The sequence below is a fragment of the Saccostrea cucullata genome, unplaced genomic scaffold (genome assembly GCF_032062105.1).
Source record: "Saccostrea cucullata isolate Sc308-1 unplaced genomic scaffold, CSIRO_AGI_Scuc_v1 ctg8105, whole genome shotgun sequence".
NCBI classification, from domain to species: Eukaryota; Metazoa; Mollusca; class Bivalvia; order Ostreida; family Ostreidae; genus Saccostrea; species Saccostrea cuccullata.
The window spans coordinates 1-26,747 of NW_026926249.1; the positions used below are offsets into that span (position 1 = coordinate 1).

Below are 26,747 nucleotides of genomic sequence, written 5' to 3' on the forward strand. Positions count from 1 at the left end.
CTGCATTTCAAAAACAAAAGTTAGCAGAAACATAACCTTATTACTGATACAATATATTGATGTATTTATATCCTTTAGTTTTTTGCATACATCTATTTATTTCATGCGAGTTCCTATACGGACATGTCAATTTGACCTTTTTCTGCATTTCTATGCTACTGGATTAGTCCATTTGTCTGCTAGGTAAGGGATGACACAACCATTTCGCGCCAAAATGTCATGTGAACGTTTTTGCGCCCTTTTCCGGGACTATTCCGTGGACCGGAATTGAAAACTGCATAGCGTCTGTTCTTTTTTGTCGCAATGTTGATGGGGCTTTGGAAAAAAAACATAGCGGTGATATTGTTAAGTGAGTTAGTGTAGCGTTCCACTGGCTACACATTCGGATTAAACCAGATTATAAAACACTCGTCATTGAAGACAACATCCATTTATTGAACCGGAACTAAGACAAAAACAAGGGCAATAACTCTATATATAGAAACATATACAAGATAGAGTTATCTTCCGTACATAAAGTAATTACACAAAACTACAAACTCTACATCCCTTCCTTTCTCGCTCAGAAACATAATTTTCATCCAGAACTATCTAATACAATTTACACTTAAGGCATACTACTTAGTATCAACAGAAATCATATGATTTTTTTTTCAAAAGAAAAATAACAAACATAAATGGTGAAAACATGCATAACAAATGCACACTCAGATAATAGTTCATGATCCAGTTAACACATGATACTTTCCACTAATACATTTCAAATCCTTCAAATCTTGACGGAAGTCTCTTGTTTCTAACAGGTCGTTGATTGACATTCAGATCAGTATTTTGGACACTTGCATCATTTGCAACATTAACAGGTGCAGAACTACAATCACTCTCTGACTTAATATCAGCATTTGTATCAAGTTTCATTTCAGAGTTATCATAAAGAACTTCATCATCAACAATAGATTGTGACTCATTACATTGTAAATCATTTGATGTACACATACTCTCAATCTCTCTCTCATTAAATTTCTTTAAATGAGTAACGTTTCGCTTGTATTGTACCCCTTGATCTGATTCAACAATTGCACTGTTGCCATTCATCTTAACAACTTTAAAAGGTGACTTGTTAAATGGAGTAGATAACTTATTTTCATGGTCTTGTTTCACAAGAACTTGGTCACCTGCACGAATATCGGTTTCGGCTGCCATACGACGTTTATCTGAATACATTTTTACCCTTCTCCTTCCTTTCCGCATCGCGGTCGCGTACTTCAAGGTCAACATTATAGTCAAAAAGCCCAGGCAACGTCGTGCGGAGTTTACGCCCGAAAAGTAACTGAGACGGACAAACACCAGTTGTCGAATGTGGTGTATTCCGATACATATCACAAGAAATTTGTCAAGTTCAGATTTCCAATCTCGGCCTTCGGCAAATGCAATCCGACACGTTTCATAATTGACCTATTCTGTCGCTCAACCTCGCCGTTTGCCTGTGGCCATGGGGGGGTTGTTTTATGATGAACAATGCCATTTTCGAACATGTAATTCTTAAAATGTTCGCTAACAAACTGTGGACCATTGTCGGTGTGGATTGAATACGGCAATCTATGAGTTAAACAGAACTTCGATATGAGACCTGTTATGTTCTCTAACGAAATATTTTTCGTAATCGCGACTTCAAAATATCGACTGTAATAGTCTACAAGCACAAATATATACTCTTTACTTGGCAACGGCCCTAAAAGATCAGCGGCAAGATGTTGCCATGGTGCGGAAGGCAATTCAGTGCGCTTCATCGGTTCAGGTTTACTCGGTTGACCCACTAACTGGCAACCATAACAACTTTTGCAAAATTTTTCAACACTTTTATCCAACACCGGCCACCATACTTTACTTCTAAGCAGAGATTTCATTGCAACAATGCCAGGATGGCCTTCATGCGCAAGCTCATGAACCTGATTACGCAACTGTAAGGGTATAACAATTCGTGTACCCCGCAGTACTAACTTACCAATCGAACACAACTCAATACGCACTGGCAAATATTCCTTAACTTCCATACGATGCCATTGCGGGCTTACAAGACACTCTCTTATAGCACACATTTCTGGATCATTCTCTGACGCTCTCTCGATCTCACGTGTTGTCATCGCCATCAGGGTAGCTTCTTTAGCTACAAACCTCACATAAGCATCCTCCAAATCAAGCGACTTTTGAGCAGGGTCATTCTTAACAAGACGCAAAAGTGTATCTGCGATATTCCTTGGACCAGGAATGTACCGAACTTTAAATGTGTATGGTTGCATTCGCAGCACCCATCGTTCTATTCTAGCACAAACTTTCGACTTGGGAGAATATATACATTCAAGCGGCTTGTGATCAGTGAGTAGCTCAAACTCTGTACCGTACAAATAAACATGAAACCTTTCGCACGCCCAAACTAAGGCTAGAGCCTCTTTCTCTGTCTGCGAATACCGACGTTCCGTATCACTTAGGCTACGGCTTGCGTATGAAAGAACGCGATGTTCCCCATTTTGCTCTTGCACCAGCACCGCCCCGAGTCCTACAGGACTAGCATCAGCTATGACTTTAGTCGGCGCAGATTTGTCATAGTAACCCAACGTTTTGGCATCTGCCAGACGACGCTTCAATTCTACAAATGACTCTTGTTCAGATTTCCCCCTTCTAAAAACTGAATTCTTGCGCGTCAACTCTCGTAGCGAAGCTGCTACCGTTGCTAGATCTGGAATAAATCTAGAACTATAGTTTACAAGCCCTAAGAAACTGCGCACTTCACTCGAAGTTTTGGGTTCGCGTGCTTCGACAACGGCTTTGACTTTGGCATCAGACGGAGCTATGCCACGATCAGACAAAACATGACCCATAAATACAACTTCTGACATATTCAACTCACATTTGTCCCTGTTAAGGGTAAGCCCCTTTTCATACAACACTCTCACAACATTTTCAAGACATGTATCATGTTTTTCTTGACTACTTGCATGTACAATGATATCATCCATAATATTGTGCTCCCCCTCACACCCTTGCAACACTTGTTGCATGACCTTTTGATACATTTCTGGGGCACAACTAATGCCAAACATAAGACGTTTGTATCTAAATAAACCCTTATGTGTTACAAAAGTAGTAATTTCTCGAGATTCTGGTTTTAAATCAATCTGGTGATATGCCCAAGTAACATCAAGTTTGCTTAAAACAGTACTACCATTCATTTCATGCAAAATTTCATCAATTGTCGGAATAGGGTGACGGACTCGTTGCACAGCAGTATTGGCCTGGCGCATGTCCACACAGAGTCGAATGTCATCACCTGAATGTTTGGGTACACAAACCACTGGAGACACCCACGCACATGGCTTGTCAACGCGTTCAATGATGTCCAAATCGAGTAGCTCATCCAACTTCCTGTCGAGTTTGTCGCGCAAACTGTAGGGTATACGTCTCATAGGCTGTATTACTGGCTCATCATCTGGATCGATTGGTATTTCTAGTTGAAAGGATTTCAGCTTTCCTACACCTTTGAAGCCATTAGGGTATTTCTCAAAAACAGTTCTGTTGTCCAGATTGACAGCTTCACTTACACTGCTAACGATCTGTAACACGCCCAACTGCACAGCTGTATCTCGACCAAGTAAGGCTTGTCCTTCTCCCTCAATGACCACGAATTCCACATCCGGAATGACGGTTTGGTTGTATTTCACAGTTGCTGTGAAGATCCCAGCCACTTTCAGAGGTTGTTGACTTCCATAAGCATAGAGTTTTTTCTCAACTTTGGACGAAACACAGTTTATGTGGTTTTTCTTCAGATAGTTCCATAATGGCATTCCCATTATATTACAGCTCGCCCCTGAGTGAATAATCATGCTGAGGTCAACATTACCAACATTCACAACCGGGCTGTCATTTAACACAGAATTTTGGTGGACACGAAATGCGTACACTTTGTCTTCATCACTCTGGCCTGACTGGTCCGTAATGTGATGAATTTTCCCTGGTTTCCGCTTTTCTCCACGGTCTTTGGTTTTACACATTTTCTCAAAATGTCCAGTCTGCTTACACTTATGACACTTCTTTCCCCTTGCCGGGCATTTGGGGTCATTCCGCAAGTGTCCTTCACATTTACTGTTTGTCTTTTTCGCAAAATGTTTCTTGTTTTGAACACTGACCTTGTTTACAACACCGGTTATGGCCCCTTGCGCACGACCTTCAATTGACGTGGCTTGCCTCTCGGAGTCTTCCAGGGCTCTTGCGATTTCTCGGACTTGAGTAAGGTTAAGGTTCCTACCTTTTTCTAGTAATTTCCGGCGTAAGTTATGACGAACACACTTGTCAATGATTTGGTCACGTATTCTCTCATCAATGGCATCCCGGTTCCCGAATTCACAGGTTTCTGCTCTCTGGCGTAAGCGAGTAATATACTGTTCAATAGTTTCATGTTCTAACTGAGCCATACTTCTAAATACAGACCTCTCGTACGGAACATTTGCCTAAGGTTTGAAGTATTTTTTCCAAGGCGTTCACGGCTTTGGCGTACTCATCCTCTCCTTCTCCCTCCGGTAAAGTAAAGAACATATCTTGCACTTCCATTCCCGCTGTATGGAGAAGCAACACTTTAGCTTGATCAGCTTCCTTTATGCCTTTGCCTTTAGCGTAGAGTTCGAATGCCTGACGCCATCTTTTCCATTTTGATGCAATGCCTGTCACATCTGCAACATCAAAATGCGGGATTGCTTGCACAACTTGAACCAAAACACTGGCCATCGTAATTTCTCGAAGTTAAATATCCTCGTCGCCAATTTTATGTAGCGTTCCACCGGCTACACATTCGGATTAAACCAGATTATAAAACACTCGTCATTGAAGACAACATCCATTTACTGAACCGGAACTAAGACAAAGACAAGGGCAATAACTCTATATATAGAAACACATACAAGATAGAGTTATCTTCCGTACATAAAGTAATTACACAAAACTACAAACTCTACAGTTAGAAGTTAAATCATTTGTAGTAATAAAAACGAAACGACCAAAAAAGTTCTAAAGAGAATAAAGTGGCCAAATATACATCTGATGCCCCCCCCTCCAGGGGCTTTCCTCCCACAAAAACAGAATATAGACTTAGAAAAGTGCCCCATAACATTTCCGGATTGAGGATTAAGTGTATTACTTTTTTCTTGTTCATACCAATATTTTGATGTGGACCCCTCACCGCTGGGAAAACTTTCCTGTATCCGCGCCTATCGCCATTCATCTATCACCGTTCAGATTGTTTGGTCATTTATTCGTAACATGTTTTATTTATCAAACGTTTGTAACAATCGCTGATGCTCTGGCATACCCAAGAAATTATTTAACATATTCTCGATATCAGTCATAAACGTTACGATTCCCAATTTCTTGTAGTAATCATATTTTCAGCTATCTCCCTCATAGCCTATGCTGTATGCAGTTGAATCTAATTAATGTTATCTTTACATAGCCACGACTTTCCAGCATAAATAAATTACATTAATTTATTTCCCTTATTGACTTCAACCTCTAAAACCATTTTTTAAACTCGAGGAGTGAGATGTTCATCTTTAACATCGCGGGTTCGAATCAACAGCGGGATATGTACATGTGCATTCTTTTTTTAATTTGAGATACAAACAATACATATATATTTTATATAAAATTTGCTTTTTTTCTCTTGCTCTGATGAATAGCATATAACTAAAAATGAATCCATATTGTTTTGTACAGCATCCTCTTAATTTACTCTTGTTAAAAAATCTTACCCCCCCCCCCCTCCAATATAAACGTTTATAACTTATCAAGCTTTTAGGTTATATGGATATTGATGACATTAGTCGGGTAAGCTTTTTGAAAACCTGTTACTTGTACAAGCTGAAAAGTCTTGTCACAATGAATACACGTGTGAAGGATTAAAGCCCTAGCTCCAAATTCAAAGGTTATGGCCAAAGTTAGAATGAGAGAATATTCAAAAAAAAAATTGAGGGAAATTGGAAGTTCTCCTTTCCTTTTTGATTTTACTGCTTAATGTCTGGTTTATTACTTATTACGGATATTACGAAAAAAATTGTGTTTATACCTTGTAGGTTTCAAAATTGTGCATTGTTAACAAAACTTAAAATTAAATGTTTTGAAAAAAAGATGTGTATCCTATTTCTTCCCGTATATTTTTTTCTTTCTTCCAATAACAATTACTAAATATGTTGAGAAAACAGCAAAAAAATCAGCTAAGGTATTCTTTAAAATATGATGGAAACAGAAAAAAAATACAGTGAACTGTCAAAGAATTACCTGCTTTCGATAAACGATGATCACATGATGTGGCGTAAAGCAGTACTATTAACCAAGTAGGTACCCTTCAAAATGTAATGAAAATGTTCAAAAATCATCAACCGTATTGATACCAATCGCATGCTCAACTAAAACAATCAACATAACTATCTACTATCTACAACATGAAAACATGGAAAGCAAGTTTGGCTTTCCAGAAAGCCTGAAATGTCTTTTTGGGTTTTGGTGGGAGGTGGGGAGGGTGAGGGGCTTGAATAATGTTAAAGAATAAACAGTGTGTCTGTAGTATTTAATCTATGTGAAAATATATTTTATTTAAGTTCGAATTTTCTTCTAAATCTATGTTGATTAATGCAAAAATGAGCAAGTTTTGGCTACTTCTGGTTTGACCGGAAATGATTACGACGGACAGAAAATTGATTTTTATCCTCCCAGTGACGGATGTTACCTTAAAACTTTCAAGAACGGCAAAAATACAAAGAACTGGGTACGGTATGTATAACGAGGCGGCCCTGTAAAATCGGCAAAAATTAAACGCACGATAACATTTTTTTAACTATGTCAATTTATTGTTAAGGTTCCCCTTTGTGAAAAATAGGTATCAATTTTCTTCAATTCACGTGACCTTTTGTGTATATAACGTTCAAAACCGGTCAAATATTCCGGAAATCACCTATTTTGGACGTTTTGCTCCTCTTCAAGTTAATATTTCGATGTGGCCGCATCCGAGTACATATGCGAAACTCTGCAGGAAGAACAAGTATACTTTGGTAACTAATATGCAAGAGAAAAAATAACTGTACACAAGTGCGGCCACGTCCGTTTTTTTAAAAAACTGTAGTTGAATATACTTCGTTTTTGGATAGATGTGACTTTTCCTTGTCATTAAAATATATACTTTTAAAGAAATTAAATGTTGAAGTCAGAATCTGAATGTGTTATCATCTAATCTATACTTTTACAGAAATTTATTGTTTAAATCTGTATCTGAATGTTATGAAAACCACATAAACTTTTCTTCGTAAAATTTATCAAGGGACATTGCTTGGAAATCAATGACGCAATACATTAAAAGCATGACGTCACAATGAGCCGGCATGTGTTGAATAACCAAATTCTTCAGTCTTCCCTAATAAAATAGTAATATGATAAATTTTCAATCAATATATACAGTGAAAAACAGTCACACGACATAAGTTTACATTTATACATGTACCTCTTATTTAAACGAGCGTCTCCTTCATATTGGACGTGATATTGACTTTATGTTCAAGAAGAGATTTTTTTTAACGTTGTATTGAAAATTATTATGCAGCTTTTTTAAATAATGCTTTTCTATTTTTCGGTTTTATTAAAATACTTAATTTTCTTTCAGAATAGCAGAAATTGTACATTACTAAACAAAACAGGCATAAACTTTCCTTATTTTTTCGAATCATCTTTTGGCAAAAAAGTGTTGTAAAATACCAGTATCCTATATCGAACTCTTCTGTATCAAATCACTTGATTGAAGGCTTCCATTTGAATGTTAAAACAAATCGTACATTATAACATTGTTTTTTTTTTTAAATCTTTTTAACACTCACATTTCTCTATCTTGTTCTAAGCAATGTTAAAATAAACTTAATTGATCATAGAAATGGCCGTACGTTTTGCAATCCGTTTGAAGTTAACGTAAGTAGTGCCTTTTCGTCTTCCCCCGATTCTTCGCCATACCGGTTAACATGTAACTTCTATGTATATTACTTACATTATCGATCTGTCCTCCTTAAATTACTTTTATAAGAACTTCTCATTTCATTTCAGCATGTCGTACTTTAAAATTTTGTGGTGAAAAGCGGAAGGATTACGCCAAAAGCGGAAAGATAGGCAGCTCTGTGTTCAAGACAGGTTAAAATGAAACATGCAATTCAAAGGCGGATCCAGGGCCATTACTCCCCCCCCCCCCCCCCCCCCCCCCACAATCCGCCGTTTGATTTTTAAAAATTTACTTGTATTTTGTAAAACAAGCATGTAGATCTAGTTAATTTTTTTTGTTACCAGCATTAAACACAAACTTATCAGTAGATCTACACGTATGGTATGAGGTACTAGTATTCCGAAATATTTTTTTACCGCCATGACAATGTATTATAATATTCCTGCAAGATGACGATTGGTTTTCTAAATCAAAGGGGGGGGGGGGCACATATTATAGTAGATATTCGTTTCCCAGACCCTACCAGGAATTGCTCCCAACCCCCATGAGGCTTCAACGCTGCTTCAGACACCCTGCCCTCAATACAACCCCCTCCCTCGTTATTAAATTCCTGGATCCGCAACTGTAATCTATAAGGATCGAGTTTAGATAATGAAATAATTTTATTTTGACAAATTTTGTATTGCTACAGTTGTGAGTGTTTTCGGCAATTTCTATGTAATTCTAAAAAGAAACATAATTCAATCAACTATTTATTTGTGTCTGAATATAGATTAACTGTTCCCAATAGCAATTAACATTTTTCTTTACACAGACAAGTGAAGGCAATTTTAACATATGTGAATCCACTGTATATTTAAGAAATAAAAACAAGCATAATCATGCATAATTTTTTGACAAAAGACATGCTTTTCCCCTTCCGCTGCATACAATCGATATATTTAGCTCGATTAGGACTTTTTCAGAAATTAATAAAGTCATTTATGAGACATTAAAATTGCTTTTTAAAAATTATCTCTGTTAAAACGAATGTATCAGACAAAATATTGTTAGGATTTAAAAGAATTTCAACCAAATTATCCATGAAATAATAAATTAAATATGTCATAGGATATCAATATTGATGCAAATGACATTCATAAGGGCTGGTAAGGTGGGGAGTGGTGTCCAGTCCATATCACCGTAGTGAAAATGGTACACATCAGATCTGAATTTTAAAGACGTCAAACATTGCGAAGACACCGGAAAGAGAATTTTTCCAAAGGAGGTGCGACAGGATTGGAATTGAAATTATAATTGTCACTGAAATCTATCAAATATCTATAAACATTTACATTTAGGAGGTATTGTAAAGCATAATCAATATAAAAGATGTCTATGTTTAAGCAGTTTTTGTCTCAGTAGATGTATAGTCACGTAAATGACGTAATACATGTCAGCTGTTTGTGAGGTATATTTTTAAAATGAATGTTTCATTAAAACAACTTTCAAGGAAAAAAAAAATTATTTTGTTAGAAACCTAATCTCGCTTTCTAATGGTAATTCGGGAACGAGAAACCTAACTCTGTAAAACAAAATGCACGCCGTAGTGACGGTGCACACGCGACACAAAATAACATTAGTTTCCGTATATTAATAACATACCTGTAACTGCAAAAGTGTCTCAATATGTAGCTTATACAAAGGTTAAACAAGAAAAGGGACTTGAACTAAGTTTTGATATTTTTAGATTGAGTGTTTTGTCATTCTGCATTTCGATTATTTGTATTTTGCTTCATTTAAATAGAAAAATATAGTAGAAGTGGGAGGGGGGGGGGTACTGATTATCAAGATGTACAATTATGACTACCAATGAACAAGTTTATATCAAGAATTTAATTTCAAACTAGAGACAGTCCTTTCCTTTTTTCTGTTGATCTCTCGACTTTGACCGTTGGTGTTTACAGCCGACATCAATGCAAGTGACTGCGCATTGCTTAGAAAACAAAACGCACAGACTTCTATAGCTGACGTGGATAAACTATGTAAATCATACACATAACATTTCAATATAGTATAATAATTATTTCTACAAGTCTAGAAAACATTGCCTGTTAGACAGTACTACTACATTGTACTACTAAATTCTGGGATCCCTTCCAGGAAATTCGTGTTTTTTACCTCCCACTTGAAAATCAGGAGGGTTATATAGTAATCGATATGTCCACCCGTCTGTCTGTCTGCAGGGGCGTAGCAACAGGGGGGGGGGGGGGGCAGGGGGAGCCTGTTCCTCTCTTCTTTTCCCAACCTTACTCATACTATAGGAAATGTTAATTGAAAGCCTGGTTGGCCCCCCACTTTTAGTGATGTACCGAAAATGTAGTATTAGAATGGGTACTAAAAGTAGTTGACACGGAAAAAAAGCTTTACCTACCACCACCCCCCCCCCCCCCCCCCCCACACCCACGAATAGGATTTTCGACTTTGGGCAACTTTTTCCTTTCTTTTTCAGGTACGTAATTTTTTTTCTCTGGCTGCCCCCTCCCCCCACTTTCAAAAACGATGCTACGCCACTGGTCTGTTACGCTTTAAGGGTACCCGTCTGTTATCCGCATATCTTATTATACCACTGAATGAAATTCAATGAAACTTTCACAGAATCTTAATAACATATTGCCATTGTGCACCTTTTATTTTACTTTTTGATCCGACACGTTTTGGGTTTCTAACGGCAAAACATAAAAGAGAGGTACCCCCAAAGCGTAACAGACGGACGGACACCCCGATCACTATATACCTTCCCACTTTTCAACCGAGGGTAAAAATCTAAAATCAAAGAAAATTGAAAGAGGCATATCATATAACCCCGAAATAGGGAGTACTAGTAATTAATATGTTCATAAAAAAGATCCAAGACTTATAGCGCCGTCATTTGTTGGAATGAAAGGGGGAAGTTCTGTTGATAGCTTTTTCATTGCCAAAAAAAATTGCCAACTTAATAAACTATACATTCAATTTTTTAAGTACTCACCTTATTTTATCTGGATGAATAAAGTTTCGTAGACTAGAGTGTTTGGTACAATCGTTTGTCAAAAAATTATATATTTCTGAAAATTATTAAACTATTTCAAACTATCAACGACGTATGATGAATTGAAAGATAGTTCAAAATGGTTTACAGGAATATTTGCAGGATTAAGTAAATAGTTCTCGGTTAAGAGAATTTACAGATTTCATTTCACGTAACGTTAAAATCAGTAACGTCGTGATGACGTCGTTACGTCAAAAGTTGTAATTATTGAAGAAAATGCACCATTTTCCCAAACCTCTGGCGGAAGAACGGTAAGAGATAATTCCAAAAAATAAAATGATCTTGAAAGGACACTTCGTGGGCATGTTTGTAAAAAACTTCAATCTAATTTAGAGACAGGGCCGCCCCGTTATACATACCGTACCCAGTTCTTAGTATTCGTTACACTTGTAAACAAGGCGCCCTAAATTTTAGGGGCCAGCCTTTTTTTTGAGATAACATTTGAAAGATCTTTGACGCTTTATATCTCGAAAAGGGGGATTCTACACTTCTTTTGTTCTACATGTTTTAACGAAATATTTCTAGGTAAAAAGATTTCGTAAAAGAGGTCTTAAGATTTTTGAAAGGGGGAGTTTCGATAAGGTCGTTTCTCGGCCCACTTATTTTCATAAAAAATAATTTCGTTTATTTTTTTCAGTAATGAATATCTTAATTTTTGTTATTAATATCAATTCTCTATAAAAATCAAAATTTTAAATAGGGTCGTGGACATGACATATCTCCGATTAAGCTGAAATTCACACCATTTACTACAATTGGTATGTCTTTAATAAATATGATGTTAAAGTCTAACTTTTCAATTTGGTTGCCATGGTAACAGGGATGTAATATTTAGAACCCTCTGATTAAGCAAATTTTGCTCTGTTTTAAATCGAATTTGTGCACATTCAATTATTTAGTAAAAATTCACATGAAAATTATATTATGAGCTCATATTACTAAAATCTGAGAAATTAATTTCATTCAAAGATATTTGAATGAAGGTTAAGCGAATTTTCATTGCAGCATTAAGGTTGTAAGCAAATTGGCAATTTGCCAAATTTGTCTTTTTTAGTCATATTCAATGAAATTTTTCACCATTTTGACAACTGATATATTTGTAACCATGTATCATTAAATAAACTATATATTCTAAGGTTTTATGAGAATAAAAAAAATTAATGGGTAAATCAAAAACTTTTTAGAAATTATTGCATGAAAATTGGCAATTTGCCAAAATTGACTTTTTTAGTCATATTCAATGAAATTTTTCACCATTTTGACAACTGATATATTTGTAACCATGTAACATTAAATAAACTATATATTCTTAGGTTTTATGAGAATAAAAAAAATTAATGGGTAAATCAAAAACTTTCTAGAAATTATTGCATGAAAATTGGCAATTTGCCAAAATTGACTTTTTTAGTCATATTCAATGAAATTTTTCACCATTTTGACAACTGATATATTTGTAACCATGTATCATAAATAAACTACATATTCTAAGGTTTTATGAGAATAAAAAAAATTAATGGGTAAATCAAAAACTTTCTAGAAATTATTGCATGAAAATTGGCAATTTGCCAAAATTGACTTTTTTAGTCATATTCAATTAAATTGTTCACCATTTTGACAACCGATATATTTGTAACCATGTATCATTAAATAAACTTTATATTCTTATGTTTTGTGAGAATTAAAAAAAATTAATAAATTAATGGGTAAATGTACAGCTTTCTAGAAATTATTGCATGAATGACCCCCCCCCCCCCCTCCATTAATCACAAATAACAGAGAAGATCATCTAAGAACATGTTTTACCAAACTGAACAAATTGTTATGTAGTATGAATATATGTCAAGTATTTAAATTTCTTTTCAATAATTAAATAGAACTTCTGAAATTAACTCAGTGACAGGTAAATTAAAATGTTGCCATGGAAACAAATCAGGCTTCTAGTTATTTTAATCTAATTTAGATTTTAAATTTAGTTTAAATTTAATTTAGATTTAGATTTAAAATATGAAATAAAACAAGTGAGTTTCCAAAAATTCTTTCAAATCTTTTAATGGCCTGTAATTGTGTCCAATCCTTTTGATTTATTCACTAAAATATGTTCAAATTCAAAACAATTGTTTTATGGTTAATTTTTTAAAATGTATAATTAAAGTAAAAAGGCAAACTCATATTTAATAAATGATATGAAAGTATTTTATGAAAATATGAAAGTAGGTCAGACAATATTATGTTAAAACAAGTTGGCAAGACCATCTTGATTATAATGTTTGTTTGCCCTCTCCCAGCTCAGGGTAAAATTATTAAGTCGCCTCGTTAGGTAGGTTGTAAAATCTTTTTCCCAGAAAATTTCATAATATTTGTTGACGAGATAAGATGGATAAAAAAAAACCATCCTGTCTTGCAATGTAAAAAAAGTTTTGAATTTTAGTTAGTCTGTTGGGGGAAGGCAGCCAAATTTCTTTAAATGACCTTATATGCTAAATATTGTGGAATTAATTTTTATTACCACATTGCTTATCAGCATATTCAGATGATCAGTTACATGTATACTATGTTCTTTTAATGGGTATAAATATTTTTAACCATTTGACCTTGACCTTAGACATTGACCGACTTAAAAAAACTTTAACCTTAACCACAACTTTTGAAGTTGGACTAGATTTTCATATTTCACAGGTGTTTTACTTGTGGCAAGACCTTTCTTGGGATACCTCGTGGGAGTCTTGACATAAGCTGCAATGTATGGGGGAATCAGTGTTTCACAATTAATCTTGTTCTCAGTTTTGTTAAAATGTATTCATATATATTCTAATCATACATAACATACTGTGTGAAGCCTGCCAATATAAAACTCTAAATTTGTGAGCCCATGTGGGGGGATAATAAATCAGTATACCGCCTCTCCTGCAGAGAGGGGATATAAAAAGGGAAGAAACTGCTTTGCATAAAACTGCTTTTATAGAAAACAAGATGTGTTTGTGAAACACTGATGCCCCCGTATGGCAACATAGCAAAGATTAGGCTTTTCTTAAATGCTAATTTAATAATTGATACCAAACGTAGGTTATTCTCACTGGAAAACAATTGTGAAATTTGAAAGTGAGCTTATGTTTAAAATACTTGTGTAGAGCATGAAAGCCCTAGCCCTTACCGATCAGAAGTTATGGACAACGTTCAATTTTTTTAAAAAGTAGGTCAAACTCCAAGGTCAAGGTCAAAGGATCAAAGTTATTTTTATCAAATGAAAGATCTTGTCATAAGGATCAAATATGTAAAATATGAAAGCACTAGCCCCAACTCTTAAAAATTTATGGTCAATGTTTGCTTTTTTAAAGTAGGTCAATCTCAAAGGTCAAGGTCAAAGGGTCAAAATTCTTGGTATCCAATGAAGGGTCTTCTCACAAGGATTATATATATGAAGTATGAAAACCCTATCCCTTACCGTTCAAAAGTAATGGCCAAGGTTAAAGTTTTTTTTACAAGTACGGAAATCTACAAGGTCAAGGTCAAAGGGTCAAGGTTGTTGGTATCCAGTGAAAGGTCTTTTAACAAACATTACATATGTGAAGTATAAATGTCCTGGTGTCTACTGTTCAAAAGATATGGCCAAAGTAAAATTTTTAAATTTTCATGTAAAAGTGGGTCAAACTCCAAGGTCAAGGTCAAAGAGTCAGAGTTATTGTTATCAAATGAAAGGTCTTGTCATAAGGATTTAATATGTTAAGTATGAAAGCACTGGCCCTAACTCTTTAAAAGTTATGGTCAAGGTTTGCTTTTTTAAGTAGGTCAATCTCAAAGGTCAAGGTCAAAGGTCAAAGTTCTTGGTATCCAATGAAGGGTTTTCTCACAAGGATTATATATATGAAGTATGAAAACCCTATCCCTTACCGTTCAAAAGTAATGGCCAAGGTTAAAGTTTTTTTACAAGTACGGAAATCTACAAGGTCAAGGTCAAAGGGTCAAGGTTGTTGGTATCCAGTGAAAGATCTTTTAACAAACATTACATATGTGAATTATAAATGTCCTGGTGTCTACTGTTCAAAAGCTATGGCCATAGTAAATTTTTTAAATTTTCAAGTAAAAGTGGGTCAAACTCCAAGGTCAAGGTCAAAAGGTCAAATTTGGTGGTACCCAAAGAAAGGTCTTGTCACAAGGAATACACATATGAAATATGAGAGTCATAGCTCTACTAAATCAAAAGTTATGGGCAAGGTTAAAGTTTTTGCGGACAAACAGACAAACAGAGAGACAGACACACAGACAGACAGACAGAGAGACAGACAGACAGACACGACAAAAACTTTATACCCCCGAAACTTCGTTTACGGGGGCATAAAAATAAACAAGACATAAATTGGAATGTATGCTTCACTTAAACAGTGACATTTTTTGAAAATACAAGAAATCAATTTAGAATACACATATTCTCTAAGGAAAACAGATGCCCTGCTTAAAAAAAAATTTGCTTAAATTTGTTCCTTCATATTCTCTCATTTGATTTAAGCTTGGTTTCCTCGAATTCACATTTCTTTATGTCCTTTTGTGTAAATTTGAAAACTAGCTCAGCCTTGCAGTATTGATTTGCTGTGGATTTTAGTAATGATCATTAGAAAACCCTCTCTATGTCCATCTTGCACCAGTGACAACTTTTACTGGATCCTCTTTTCTTTCTGTTATTTTTTCCTACTTTGTATTTTTCATGTAAAATTTACTTCCAGTCCACTGTGATTTTTTTTTTTTTGGGGGGGGGGGGGGGCTGTATGTCCTCTGCTCTGGTCATCTCTATCTGTTCACATGAAAATAAAAAAAAAATAACAATAATTTTTGGTCACTGTGGATAATAATTTATTTAAAAATTGTTTCAAAAACTTAAAACTGGAATCTTAAAATTTTGCTATATATAAAACATATACATTTTCAACCTATAAACATTATTATCTCACTTTATGCATTGTTGTGGCAATCATGTCTTAAGTCACCATGAATCCATGCAACTTAATACACACTACATGTACCTGTGTGGTCTCCTTGCTAGAGGATCTGTAATCCTGAGAATCTTTATTAGGAAAATCTTGCAAGGGCTGCAATGATCAATTTAAAATCATTTTTTAATTTGAAAGTTTGGGTTAAAATCCTGAACATCATATATATATAATTTAATTTTGTTTGTATTCTTGCCTCTCATTGGTTGATTTCCAAAAAGGAACGCATAACATTTTGTATAATCTGGTTTGGTATGGGGACACACCCCTTGACAACCAACTGAATCATCTGTATCCATCAATCCCCTCATTTCCAGTCCTTGGGATTCGTGGAATGTATGTATGTACCTTTAACTTCAAACAGTAGCTCGATCTTACCTCGTGTAAACAAGCATGGCTGCTAGATCTATGTATCAATTTTTACCTCCCCTCGCTTCCCATCACTTCCGTTACTACGGTTGTATTATTGCGCGGTAAATTTGAACTCATAAAAACAACACAATTTTACACCCCCAGTTGTTTAATTATTTTAAAATTAAATTATAAGGAATGACTTTAATTCTTGGCCAAATTATCGAGTATAATATGGTTTGGGTCAGTTTACGCTTTTTTATAATCCGCTTCGCGGATTATGAAGCGTAAACTGACCCAAACCATATTATACTCGATAATTTGGCCAAGAATTAGAGTCATTCCTTAAATATTACATGTACCTTATATTTACATGTTATCCTGAAAATTTTCTGAATCAAGAGGAATGATTGATAAAGGAGTGGATTTAATGTTGTAATCAAGCATTTTTTTTTCAATTTACATATAAAGCTTTTCTGCAGTTTGGACAAATCGCCAGAGATATAGAAACTAAGAGTAGAAATGAATTTGACAACAATTAATTTCTAAAATGGAAAATAAAATGTATTTAATATATAATCATAAATTAATTGTAATAAAAACATACATGTTTTATGGATACTAACGTAATGTGGTATAATTTATTTTGTGTAAAGTACACAGCATCAGACTGATCTCATCTGTACAGATCAATATTGTCAAACTAAAACTATTCATATTTAAAATGTGTGCAACTCAGCAAGATTGATATGCCTGCAATATATAGCTGAAAAACAGTGATCAGTAAAATAAAATTATGAGACAGAAAGCTGCATCTTGGAAAGTACAAATGGAGTTGCCATATTTTAACTCCCTTGGATAGATTTCTTTTCCTACTTTACAATACATCACCTTACAGAGCAAATAAATTCACTGTATCAAGGTCCCAAAAATGATTTCAAAGTATATGTACTTAGATCTTGAACACTATTAGCATTTGTAAATCTGTGTGTCTGCATGTACTTTCATAATTTTACACTTACACTTTTTTAATCAATTCTTTAAAATATTCAACAGTCCTGATATTGCTTAAAATTTCAAAAAATCTAACACACTATTCAGTTATCATTGTCAGAAGTCAAAGGTTTAATATTTCCGAGGTATGATTTCTACAAATCCTGTTTGTAAAAATAGATTGGACACAAGCATATTATAATTTGGAAAAATAAATTCATACAAACAATTTTCTTCAAATATACTGAATTTTATAGAAAATAAAATACCAGTACCCAAATTGGGCATATATATTGCACAGTAGTATTTGATCCAATGTCATGTACATGTAATATGTGCAACTGTGCATCCAAGTTTTCATGGTTTTGTTTGTTTTTATTGTCTTATATTTCATTATACAGTCAGTTACCTAATCCGAGATTCCTCTGACTCTAACCCCTGCTTTTATATTGTAACTTGTGCGCACAAGTCACAATATAAAAGCGGGGGTTAGAGTCAGAGGAATCTCGATTAATTATCAGTACATGTGATACCTGAATAGAATTATGAATAAAAAAATACTTACACATTGTAATTGGGATCGGTCGGGGACTACCACACCACTACATTTATCTTTCGATCTCAATTTCAAAGACATCTTGAAGGGAACAGTTAAAATCCTCTCGGCCTTCGCCCCCATACCATCCTGATTTCCTCATTTTTTTCTTTTCTACGAGTAGCTATACGTGTAATACTCATCATTTCCAGATCAACCCTTTGGCTTTTCTTAAAGATTATCCCAACTTTGTCAACTGTTTGTCATCAAATTCTGAGTCGCTTGAGGTAGACTTTCCTGAACAAGATGTTTCAAAACAAGAAGAAAAACTGCAGATTTCATTGTCTGCCATCTTGTTTACAATTTACACATTTTGTATTCTTCAATGCCGAAGAGCTCCAACAAGGGAAATAACTCGGATAGAGAAAAAGCACATCTAGCCCAACTTTATAGTGTAATAAACGTTTATTTTTCATTTACCCATAAATGTTTAAAATGATATTTGCAAAATAACATTTCTTGAATCTAAATCTTCCTACTAGAATTTTCACATCACTTGTCAAAGTCTTTAGATATTAAGTCTAACAAGGGAGGTAACGAGGACTAATTATTCACTTTTTGGGCATCAGAAAATTAGAAATTGTAAAATTTTTGTGACCTTGGCTATTTTTTACATAGTTTTGATTGTCATGAAGGATATAAAAAAATATGAACATAAACAGCTTTGTCTAGTAAATATTTTTTTGATATTATTGATAAATAGCAAAATCCACTATAATTTACATCTTCTAGTCCCGTTTCCATGTCAACCGGATAAACTACCATGCTTTCTTTCATATAGTCAGTCTTTTCATTCATTGAAGTGTCAGTGAGAAAAAAATTAGCTGAATCGAAGACATCGGGTGGCCACGTCATTTTTATATTTACGTAGAATTGGTATTAATATTTCAAAAGTTAATATGAGATAAATTCACACCGTAGCCGACACAAACTTAGATGTACCCGCTACGTTAACATTAGGCCTATGGGAAAATATAAGAGGGTGGCATTTATAAATCGTTTTTTAGAATATGAAGTGCATGAGGGACACTCACCTAGTTTTGTCCAGTTATTAGATATACCCTGCACACTAATAGTTTACAATATGATGAGTGTCGTGTGTGCACTTCATATCCAAAAATTGAAAATTGTCTAAAATTTGCATGCCTTAAATTAGAACATTCTGGTTACTTGATCATACACCAGGTTAAAATACTAAGGCAAAAGTAGCACAGTTTTTTTAAATCAAAGATAATTCTCGAAAATATTAACAATAGAATACATTTTCGGATACTGTCTTTATTTCCATACTTATTTCGTCGCGATATATTGTCCATTTTCAAAAGTGAGTTATCTCCCCCTCAAAATCGGAACTCTTCTACATGAGCCTACAACTTCCGCGGACTACGCAATACGACAATCCAACAAAATAGTGATTCAACTTACACGCTGTATTTGAAAGTTTTAAAAGAATAAAACGGTTTGCATTTTTTTACATAATATGTTTTACCGTGTGACCGTTGGGGCGAGCGCAGTTGTACCATCAAAGACACTTGAGATCAGCCACTTCAAACTCAAGCTGCACGACATATCTCTACCAGCTGTGACGTCATCGACGTCAAAAAGCTCGTCGGAGTTTACGGAGACAGCCGAGCGTCTGTTTGAAACTACTAGTGCAATTTTTGTCGAAAAACATTGCAGAGTTATTTCTTGTTTCTTTGAAAGATTTCTACAAACTGAAAGTCCGATATATGCTTTACGTTATTATCTTCTATTGTTTTGATTTAGATCGGGCTCGTCAAACCGCACGTGACATTTGGTGCGTCTAGACTCTGACGTCATATGACGTATGTAAGTCGCAATATTCCGAAAAAAAGCCTGAACAGTGCTGAAAGTTAACGAAAAACGTTTCTTTACTATTTATCTTCAATATATATCCATTAAATCAAGGCGAGTCAACTTTTTGTTGAACACTTGGCGGGACTCTCGCGAGAACGTAGCTAAAACAAGTGATGCATTGTGGGTCGAAATTACGGCATCAAAAAATTCTATCGAATGAATGTGCAGTAGTCCGAATTTTCTCTTCGCACAGGCGTTGCTTAAAGAGCTCGCTATGCGAGCGCGCGCTTCGCGCCGCCTCGCTGCGCTCGCTAATAAATTATTTTATAAAGGGTCTGTTACCCACCCACCCCCCCTTTTCAAGAATTCTACACGAATTAGCCAGGCACGTAGCGTCGTCTTTAAAAGTGGGGGGGGTGGGGGTGTTAGCCAAAGAAATATTTATTTCTTACCTGGAAAAGTTGACAAGCAAAGAAAAACCTGCCCAAAGTTTAAAAGCTAATTATTTCAGTACCAGTTTCTTGGCATACAATACTACATTTCCCTTATATAACTTTACCGTAGTATCAACTGTGTGTGCGTGGGGGGGGGGGGGGTTCGCAACCTATCTATCAATGAACATTTTCAATAGAAAAAGTAATATTGGGGAAAAAAGTGGGGGTGGGGCTAAGCCCTTTGACACCCCCCCCCCCGTGCGTACAGGTACAGAGAACGAATATGAAAATGGGTTGAACAGTTGAATATGAACCATAGTTGTGAAAATTAAAAATTATTAGAATTATTAGTTGTGAATTCAATAAAATTACGGTACATGTATTTTTTCACATATGCACATGCATGTATGTCAGTTACACGGGGTTACATGAGACTCTCTCTCTCCCTGATATTGTTTTTTAAAAAACTTTGCCAAAAAAAAAATTAACTTAAAAAAATAAATACATGTACTTACACTGAAAGGATTTAAAAAAAAATAAGTAACACTTGAGAAAAGAATGTTTTCCGTTAATTAACGAGATATACGCTAGGAAATTATTGTATCAATTTCGTGTTTCTGCTCTCAATTCTCTGATCTTAAACAAAATGTGTATTTTACTCGGGAATATACATGTACATATGCTTAAATCCTATACACTAAAACTTTGATTAAATGCAGCTCAGACTTTATACGACATAATTATGTAACACGAATTCAGGTCAATGCTATTTTAATTAGTCTTTCTTCGCTACTTGAGGACATGAGATTAAATTATTCATTTAAAATTCCATTCAAAGTTTTAATACTATATAGTGAATCAATTATTTTACAAATAAAAAATTCTAGAAACACTGTTAATTCAAATGAAATAGGCCTTTAATTGTCACTAAATATGTTCTTGTAAGTAAAAGTTAGATGTTATGACATAGAATCGACAAAACGCAGTTTCTTGGTATCGGTCGCGGAAGACGAACTACTGCTGTATATGCCGCAATTTCAGAGATAAGACTGTAGATGGACATGTCATTAGTCTCCAAAAATTTTTTAGTGATACAAAGAAAATATGGCTGCAGCAGGCTATAGATTAATTCGTAAAAACTTTATAACTAAAAATTTGTTCACAAACATAATAACATTTTTCCATATGACTGAGACATAACACCATAAACATGTTTACACCAAGAACGTCCGCGGAAGTGACTTTATTTATAGCGCATGCGTATTAAACACAGTAAAAGAGTTCCCTTCAGGGAAATAACTCACCTTTTGAAAATGGGCAATAACGTTAACGTCACATTTTTAGTTCAATTACACGGAACAGGGGAGTTTTCTTAATACCATCGGCATTCAATTTGGCGTTCCCAGTTAAATATTTTTCAAGCAGGTATTTTTTTATATCATCTAGTCCCTTGACCAATTTTTCCTTGTCATCTTTCGGGTTTCAGATGCTGTGCTTTAAGCTAATATGTGTCGAAGTCAATGTTGTTAAAGTAAGTTTATGTTTTTTTAGCAATGCCACTTTATAAGTACTTGATGACCAGACATGTTTCATGATGCATCTTCGGATACACAGTAAAAGATTTGTTTCAGATGCTGGGTCTAACTTACATTCCATTGATGAATAGTCAGAGTAAAAGGTTGACCAAACATGCACAAATGATACATTTAGGGTTGCACATTACCATAAATGGTCCAGATGCCAGATCTTACTTATATTTTCTGACTGATTGAACAAAAAAGTGAAATCGAGTCCATTCCTTAACGTTCTGTATCAAACATATATCAGAAAAAATATTATAAATAGCCTTTTTTTTCGAATAGAAACTCTTGCTCCAATCTGCTAGAGAAGGTTTGTTATGTTTTTCCGTGTGGTTGATATTTGTGTAGGGAAGACTAAATGTTGATTTATACGTTTCTACAGAATTTGGGATTTAACACATCTTTGGCATTTATAAATGTATTCTGAACTGCGATCTGGACAAGCACTTACTACAATGTAAATGTAACTAGAATTGGTGACGCAAGAACCTTAGTTTCAGTTGCTGAGAACATTATGTGCATCTTTAAGTTGTTTTAAAAAATACTTTTTACTTTCAGAATGAAATGGAGACACTCAATCTATTTAGGTTTTTTTTATCATTTGGCTATTTATTCGAGTTAGTATTGCATTAACAATTATAATTTTCTACCTGCAAGTATAACCTGGTTTTAAAATAAAATAAAACATGTAAATTCCAATTCAATAATTCCACACACAAAAAAAATCATTGAAGCGAAAGAAAATACAAATATGATCTACTACTGATCGAGATTAACTCATTTACCAAAACTTAGCACGATATTTACAAGTATTTCGGAAAAAAATTTCCCCCCGGTTATAAAAATCATAATTCCGTCAAAAATCAATGAAGCTTGATCTTTAATTCAGCAAGATACACTAAATACTAAAAAAAGTTTATCAAATAAAGGTTTGGAAAAGATTATAGAGAAAAGTGCGGAAAACCAAATGGGACAGACTGACTGACAGAGGGACGGACAGCTAGACAGACGATACGGAAACTATACCAGTAGTCCCCTCTGGTTTCACCGGTAGGGACTAATAATTGCTATCTTCATAAAATATATTGACTTTGTTTGATATCATTAATATATTAAAATACAATGAGCATTGTAATGCGATTCTTTTGAATATACTTTTAAAATAATTTACATGTAAATATGTATTTGCATTTCTTTAATCGTACGGAAATCCATTTTTTTAAAGCAAGGTTTAAAATTAAATTAAATAATATTACAGAATAATTTCACAATAAATTTTGCACTTTAACTTTAGTTAATGAAACTTTATTACAAACAGTTCCAAGCACCTGTAAATTTCACTCAAGGCGATCTTTCTCATGTCTATTTATTTTTTACATTTGCTTCCTACGTACGGGAAAACTGTTACAAATTGATTATTATGTTAAAATATAAACTGTCCGTAATTCCTCATGTTAACGTTTCTGTCAATACTGTATATTTATGCTTTATAAGTTAAATTCTCCCTCTTTTTTTAAAGAAAAATCTACAATTAAAACTCGAGAAAAATCTTGCAATTTAAAAAACATTCACATTAAATAAATTTTATTAATTTTCTATAAAAATTAATTTTGAAATCGGTTATTTGATGTCTTTATTCACATTTGTCACATTTTTTTTATGATTTGACGTTGAAAAAAATTCAGTATCCCATTTTAAATATGCCTACTCCTAAAATGAAGGGAAGGGGTATATTAAATTTTTTTTTCACGTGTCCAGAAAATGTGAAGTATAAATTATTTTCATATTTTTAGGAAGATAAGACATTTATCTACAATATTTCACAATTTCATAACATTTCTCAGGGGCCGCAAAACAGCCTTTCAATCCCCCCTTCGGAGAGGACTATTTTCGGGCCATAGCGAGCGTCGGCGTTCGCACTTCCGGTAGTTTTGAAACTTTATACCAAATGCACCTCCCCAAAAGATTGCTCAGCATCATTAAAAATTTCATACTTCTGTGTTAAATGCTTTCTGAGAAAACTGCCGGACAATGTGACCCTCTAAAAATCACTAATCGCAAAACCCCGAACCGGAAGTGACGTCATCAAAACGAAAAGAATAAATCAAATTCAAGTAATGCCTCTTTAAATCTTAAAAGTTGCATGGAAATAAAGCCTTTTTGAGAAATCGCGTACACAAAATCGAGCAACGAGTAGGTCTTCCGTTAATTTCCGATAAGATGAGATGTGATTTTGAATGAGATATTCGTTAAAAGAGAATGAAATTAATTTTTCCTTTATTAAATTTAAGGTTCTGATTTACATCATGATATCTTCTTGAACATCTTTTGTTCAAATGGCTTTTTAAAATACCCCCCCTTTTTCGTAAAGCATAAAAAATATAGCATTTTGGCCCTTTGCGAGTTGCGACCCCTTGTTACGTAACATTTGATCAAAATTTTATAATACATTGTTTCAAATCTTTAAAGATAAATACTTTGCTTTTGTAATGATCAGAAAATATTAATCATAAAGAGAAAAAGATAAAAGATTTTTGGCCCCTCTGATCCCCTAATTTTCCTTTTTCTTGATATCAAATAAAGGTCTTGGTTTTCAAACACTTTTTCTTCAACACCTCTTTCGAGACTTCTTTTCCTTGTGGAGATACATGTAGGCTGAAGGGAAATATTGAGGTGCAACCCCTAAAAGTCCTTAATTGGACTATTTTACAAAAATTCAAAGAACACATATTGTTTAAAACATTTCCCACCCTTTTTTGAATATTGCTTAAAAAATTTTCCCCTTTTTGGGTATGGAGCGTCAAGATTTATCATCCTGGCCCCTTGAGTCTTCTAACTACGTTACATATATCAAAATTTTATAATAATTATCAAATGTTAAGATAAAAACTTTGCTTCTGTAATGTATCACAAAATATTGATCGATAAAAGTGAAAAATTTAAAAATTTTTTGGGACCTCCTACCCCCTTTTAAATTTTAGGACCCCTTTTCCTTACTTTAAATGAAAAGGGCTCATGATTTTGAGAACTTTTTGCTCAATACAAATTTACAGATTTATTTTCAAGCGAGCGGTACTTCAAAGGGAAAAATTTAAGGGGCCCCCTCTCCAAGGCCTTAATGGGGCCGTTTTACAAATATTCAAAGTATGTATATTGTTAAGAACATTATTCTGACCATCTTTTGTTCGATATTGCTTATTTTCAGATATAAAGTGTCACAGATTTAGCTTTTGGCCCCAGACCCCTAATTACGTAACATGTGCTCAAAATTTTATTGTATATGTAAAAAACTTTTTTTCGGTGCGAGAAATTTTCGCGAAGTTCGCGTCATCCTCGTCATCGCGAAATTTTTTCCGCAAGTACTTAAATTTCTCTGTCAACTTAAAACAGATGAAAAAAAGGGTGGATCGCGAAAATTAGTCGTCGCTAAATAGTTTACCCTTGGTTAGTCGCGAAATTAAGTGTCGCGAATAAAAGTTGGTTTACAGTATTGTTTCAAATCGTTAACATGAACACTTTTGCGTCAAATGTATAACGTAATATTGATAAATATATAGTTATAGATGAAGGAATTTTGGCCCCACGGAGCCCATTATTTGAGAGGCCAGCTCCTTTTTCGTGATATCAATTGAAAGTTCTTTTGATTTTAAATTTTTTTTCAACACTTTTCGTTGTTGATATATTTTGAATAGAAATATTTTTGGGGCCTGCTCCAAGTCCTTAATGGGGTCGTTTAACAAAAAATCAAAGGATGCATATTGTTTAAAACATTATTCTGACCATCTCTTGTTCAATATTTCAAAACATCCCCCTTTTCAATATAAGGCGTCAAAGATTTGACATTCTGGCCCCATTTGACCCCTAACTACATAACATATGATCAAAATTCCATAATATATTGTTAAAAAGCGTTAAGATTAAAACTAATGCTCCAGTTATGTATCACAAAATATCGATTATTAAAGAGTTATAGAAAAAATTTTACCCCCCTGATCCCCAATCTAGGGTCAGGCCCTTTTTCTTGGTATCAAATGAAAATTTTTTCGATTTTAAGGTTTTTTGTTCCACACTTATTTAGAGATTTCTTTTTATTGTGGATATATTTTGAATGAAAATATTTAGGGGCCATCGTTCCAAGCCCTTTAAAGGGGGGCCCAATTTTCAAAAATTCAAACGATGCATTTTGTTTAAAACATTATTTTGACCATCTTTTGTTTGATATTGCTTATCAAAATTTTCCCCCTTTTTTGAGATACAAAGCGTTAAAAATTTTGACATTCTGGTCCCTTGTGACCCTTTTATTACGTATCATATGATCAAAAGATTATAATATTTGTTGCAAATCGTTAAGAAAAATTACTTTTGCTTCAGTAATGTAAAACCCAAAATATTGATCATTAAAGAGTTATAATAAAAGATTTTTGGGCCCTCTTAACCTCTAATTCGAGCATTAGCCCCTTTTTCTTGATTTTAACAAAAAGGGTTCTGAAATTTTGCACATTTTTTCCTCAATATGTCGTAACAAATTATGACATGAGATTAAAACAAAATGATTAAAATTTTTTAGATTTCTGGGAATTTTTTCAACCCGGGGTTTTTCTGAAGGATTTTGGTAACAAAGAAACTTTTGTTTTTAAAAAAAAAAGATTTTAAAGTTTACAACCACCCCCTTTAAAAAGTGTGAAACTTAGCCGAACTCATAAAAGGGGGGAAAAAAAAACTTAAAAAGGGCCCTTTATACCAAAAATCAAATTTAATTGCCACAGAAATTGCGTGCCTCGGGTTTAAAGAAAAATTTTCTGGGAAAAGGCTGGTTTGGTTAAACAGAAAGCCTTAAAAAAATAAAAAAGAAACTTTCATAAAGGCTTCCCTAACCCGGGAATTAAATTTAAAAAAAGGGT

The 26,747-nt window shown here is 34.2% G+C and overlaps 1 protein-coding gene and 1 long non-coding RNA gene across 2 annotated transcripts; both read right to left on the reverse strand.

Moving 5' to 3' along the window:
* Positions 1–1,379: 1,379 nt before the first annotated feature.
* LOC134271222 (uncharacterized protein K02A2.6-like) lies at positions 1,380–4,469 on the reverse strand. Its single transcript, XM_062753460.1, has one exon. It carries the CDS (start codon positions 4,467–4,469, stop codon positions 1,380–1,382), a length of 3,090 nt encoding a protein of 1,029 aa, XP_062609444.1.
* Positions 4,470–15,437: 10,968 nt separating this feature from the next.
* On the reverse strand, positions 15,438–18,135 carry LOC134271221 (uncharacterized). The gene is made up of 3 exons (XR_009992982.1): positions 17,985–18,135; positions 16,109–16,174; positions 15,438–15,879 (listed from the first exon to the last, which is right to left on the reverse strand). It is a non-coding gene; the product is annotated as an uncharacterized LOC134271221 (long non-coding RNA).
* Positions 18,136–26,747: the final 8,612 nt, after the last annotated feature.

Bases quoted from the DNA above. Each gene is read 5' to 3' on its own strand.
- LOC134271222 (XM_062753460.1), bottom strand. From the start codon at position 4,469: ATGGCTCAGTTAGAACATGAAACTATTGAACAGTATATTACTCGCTTA.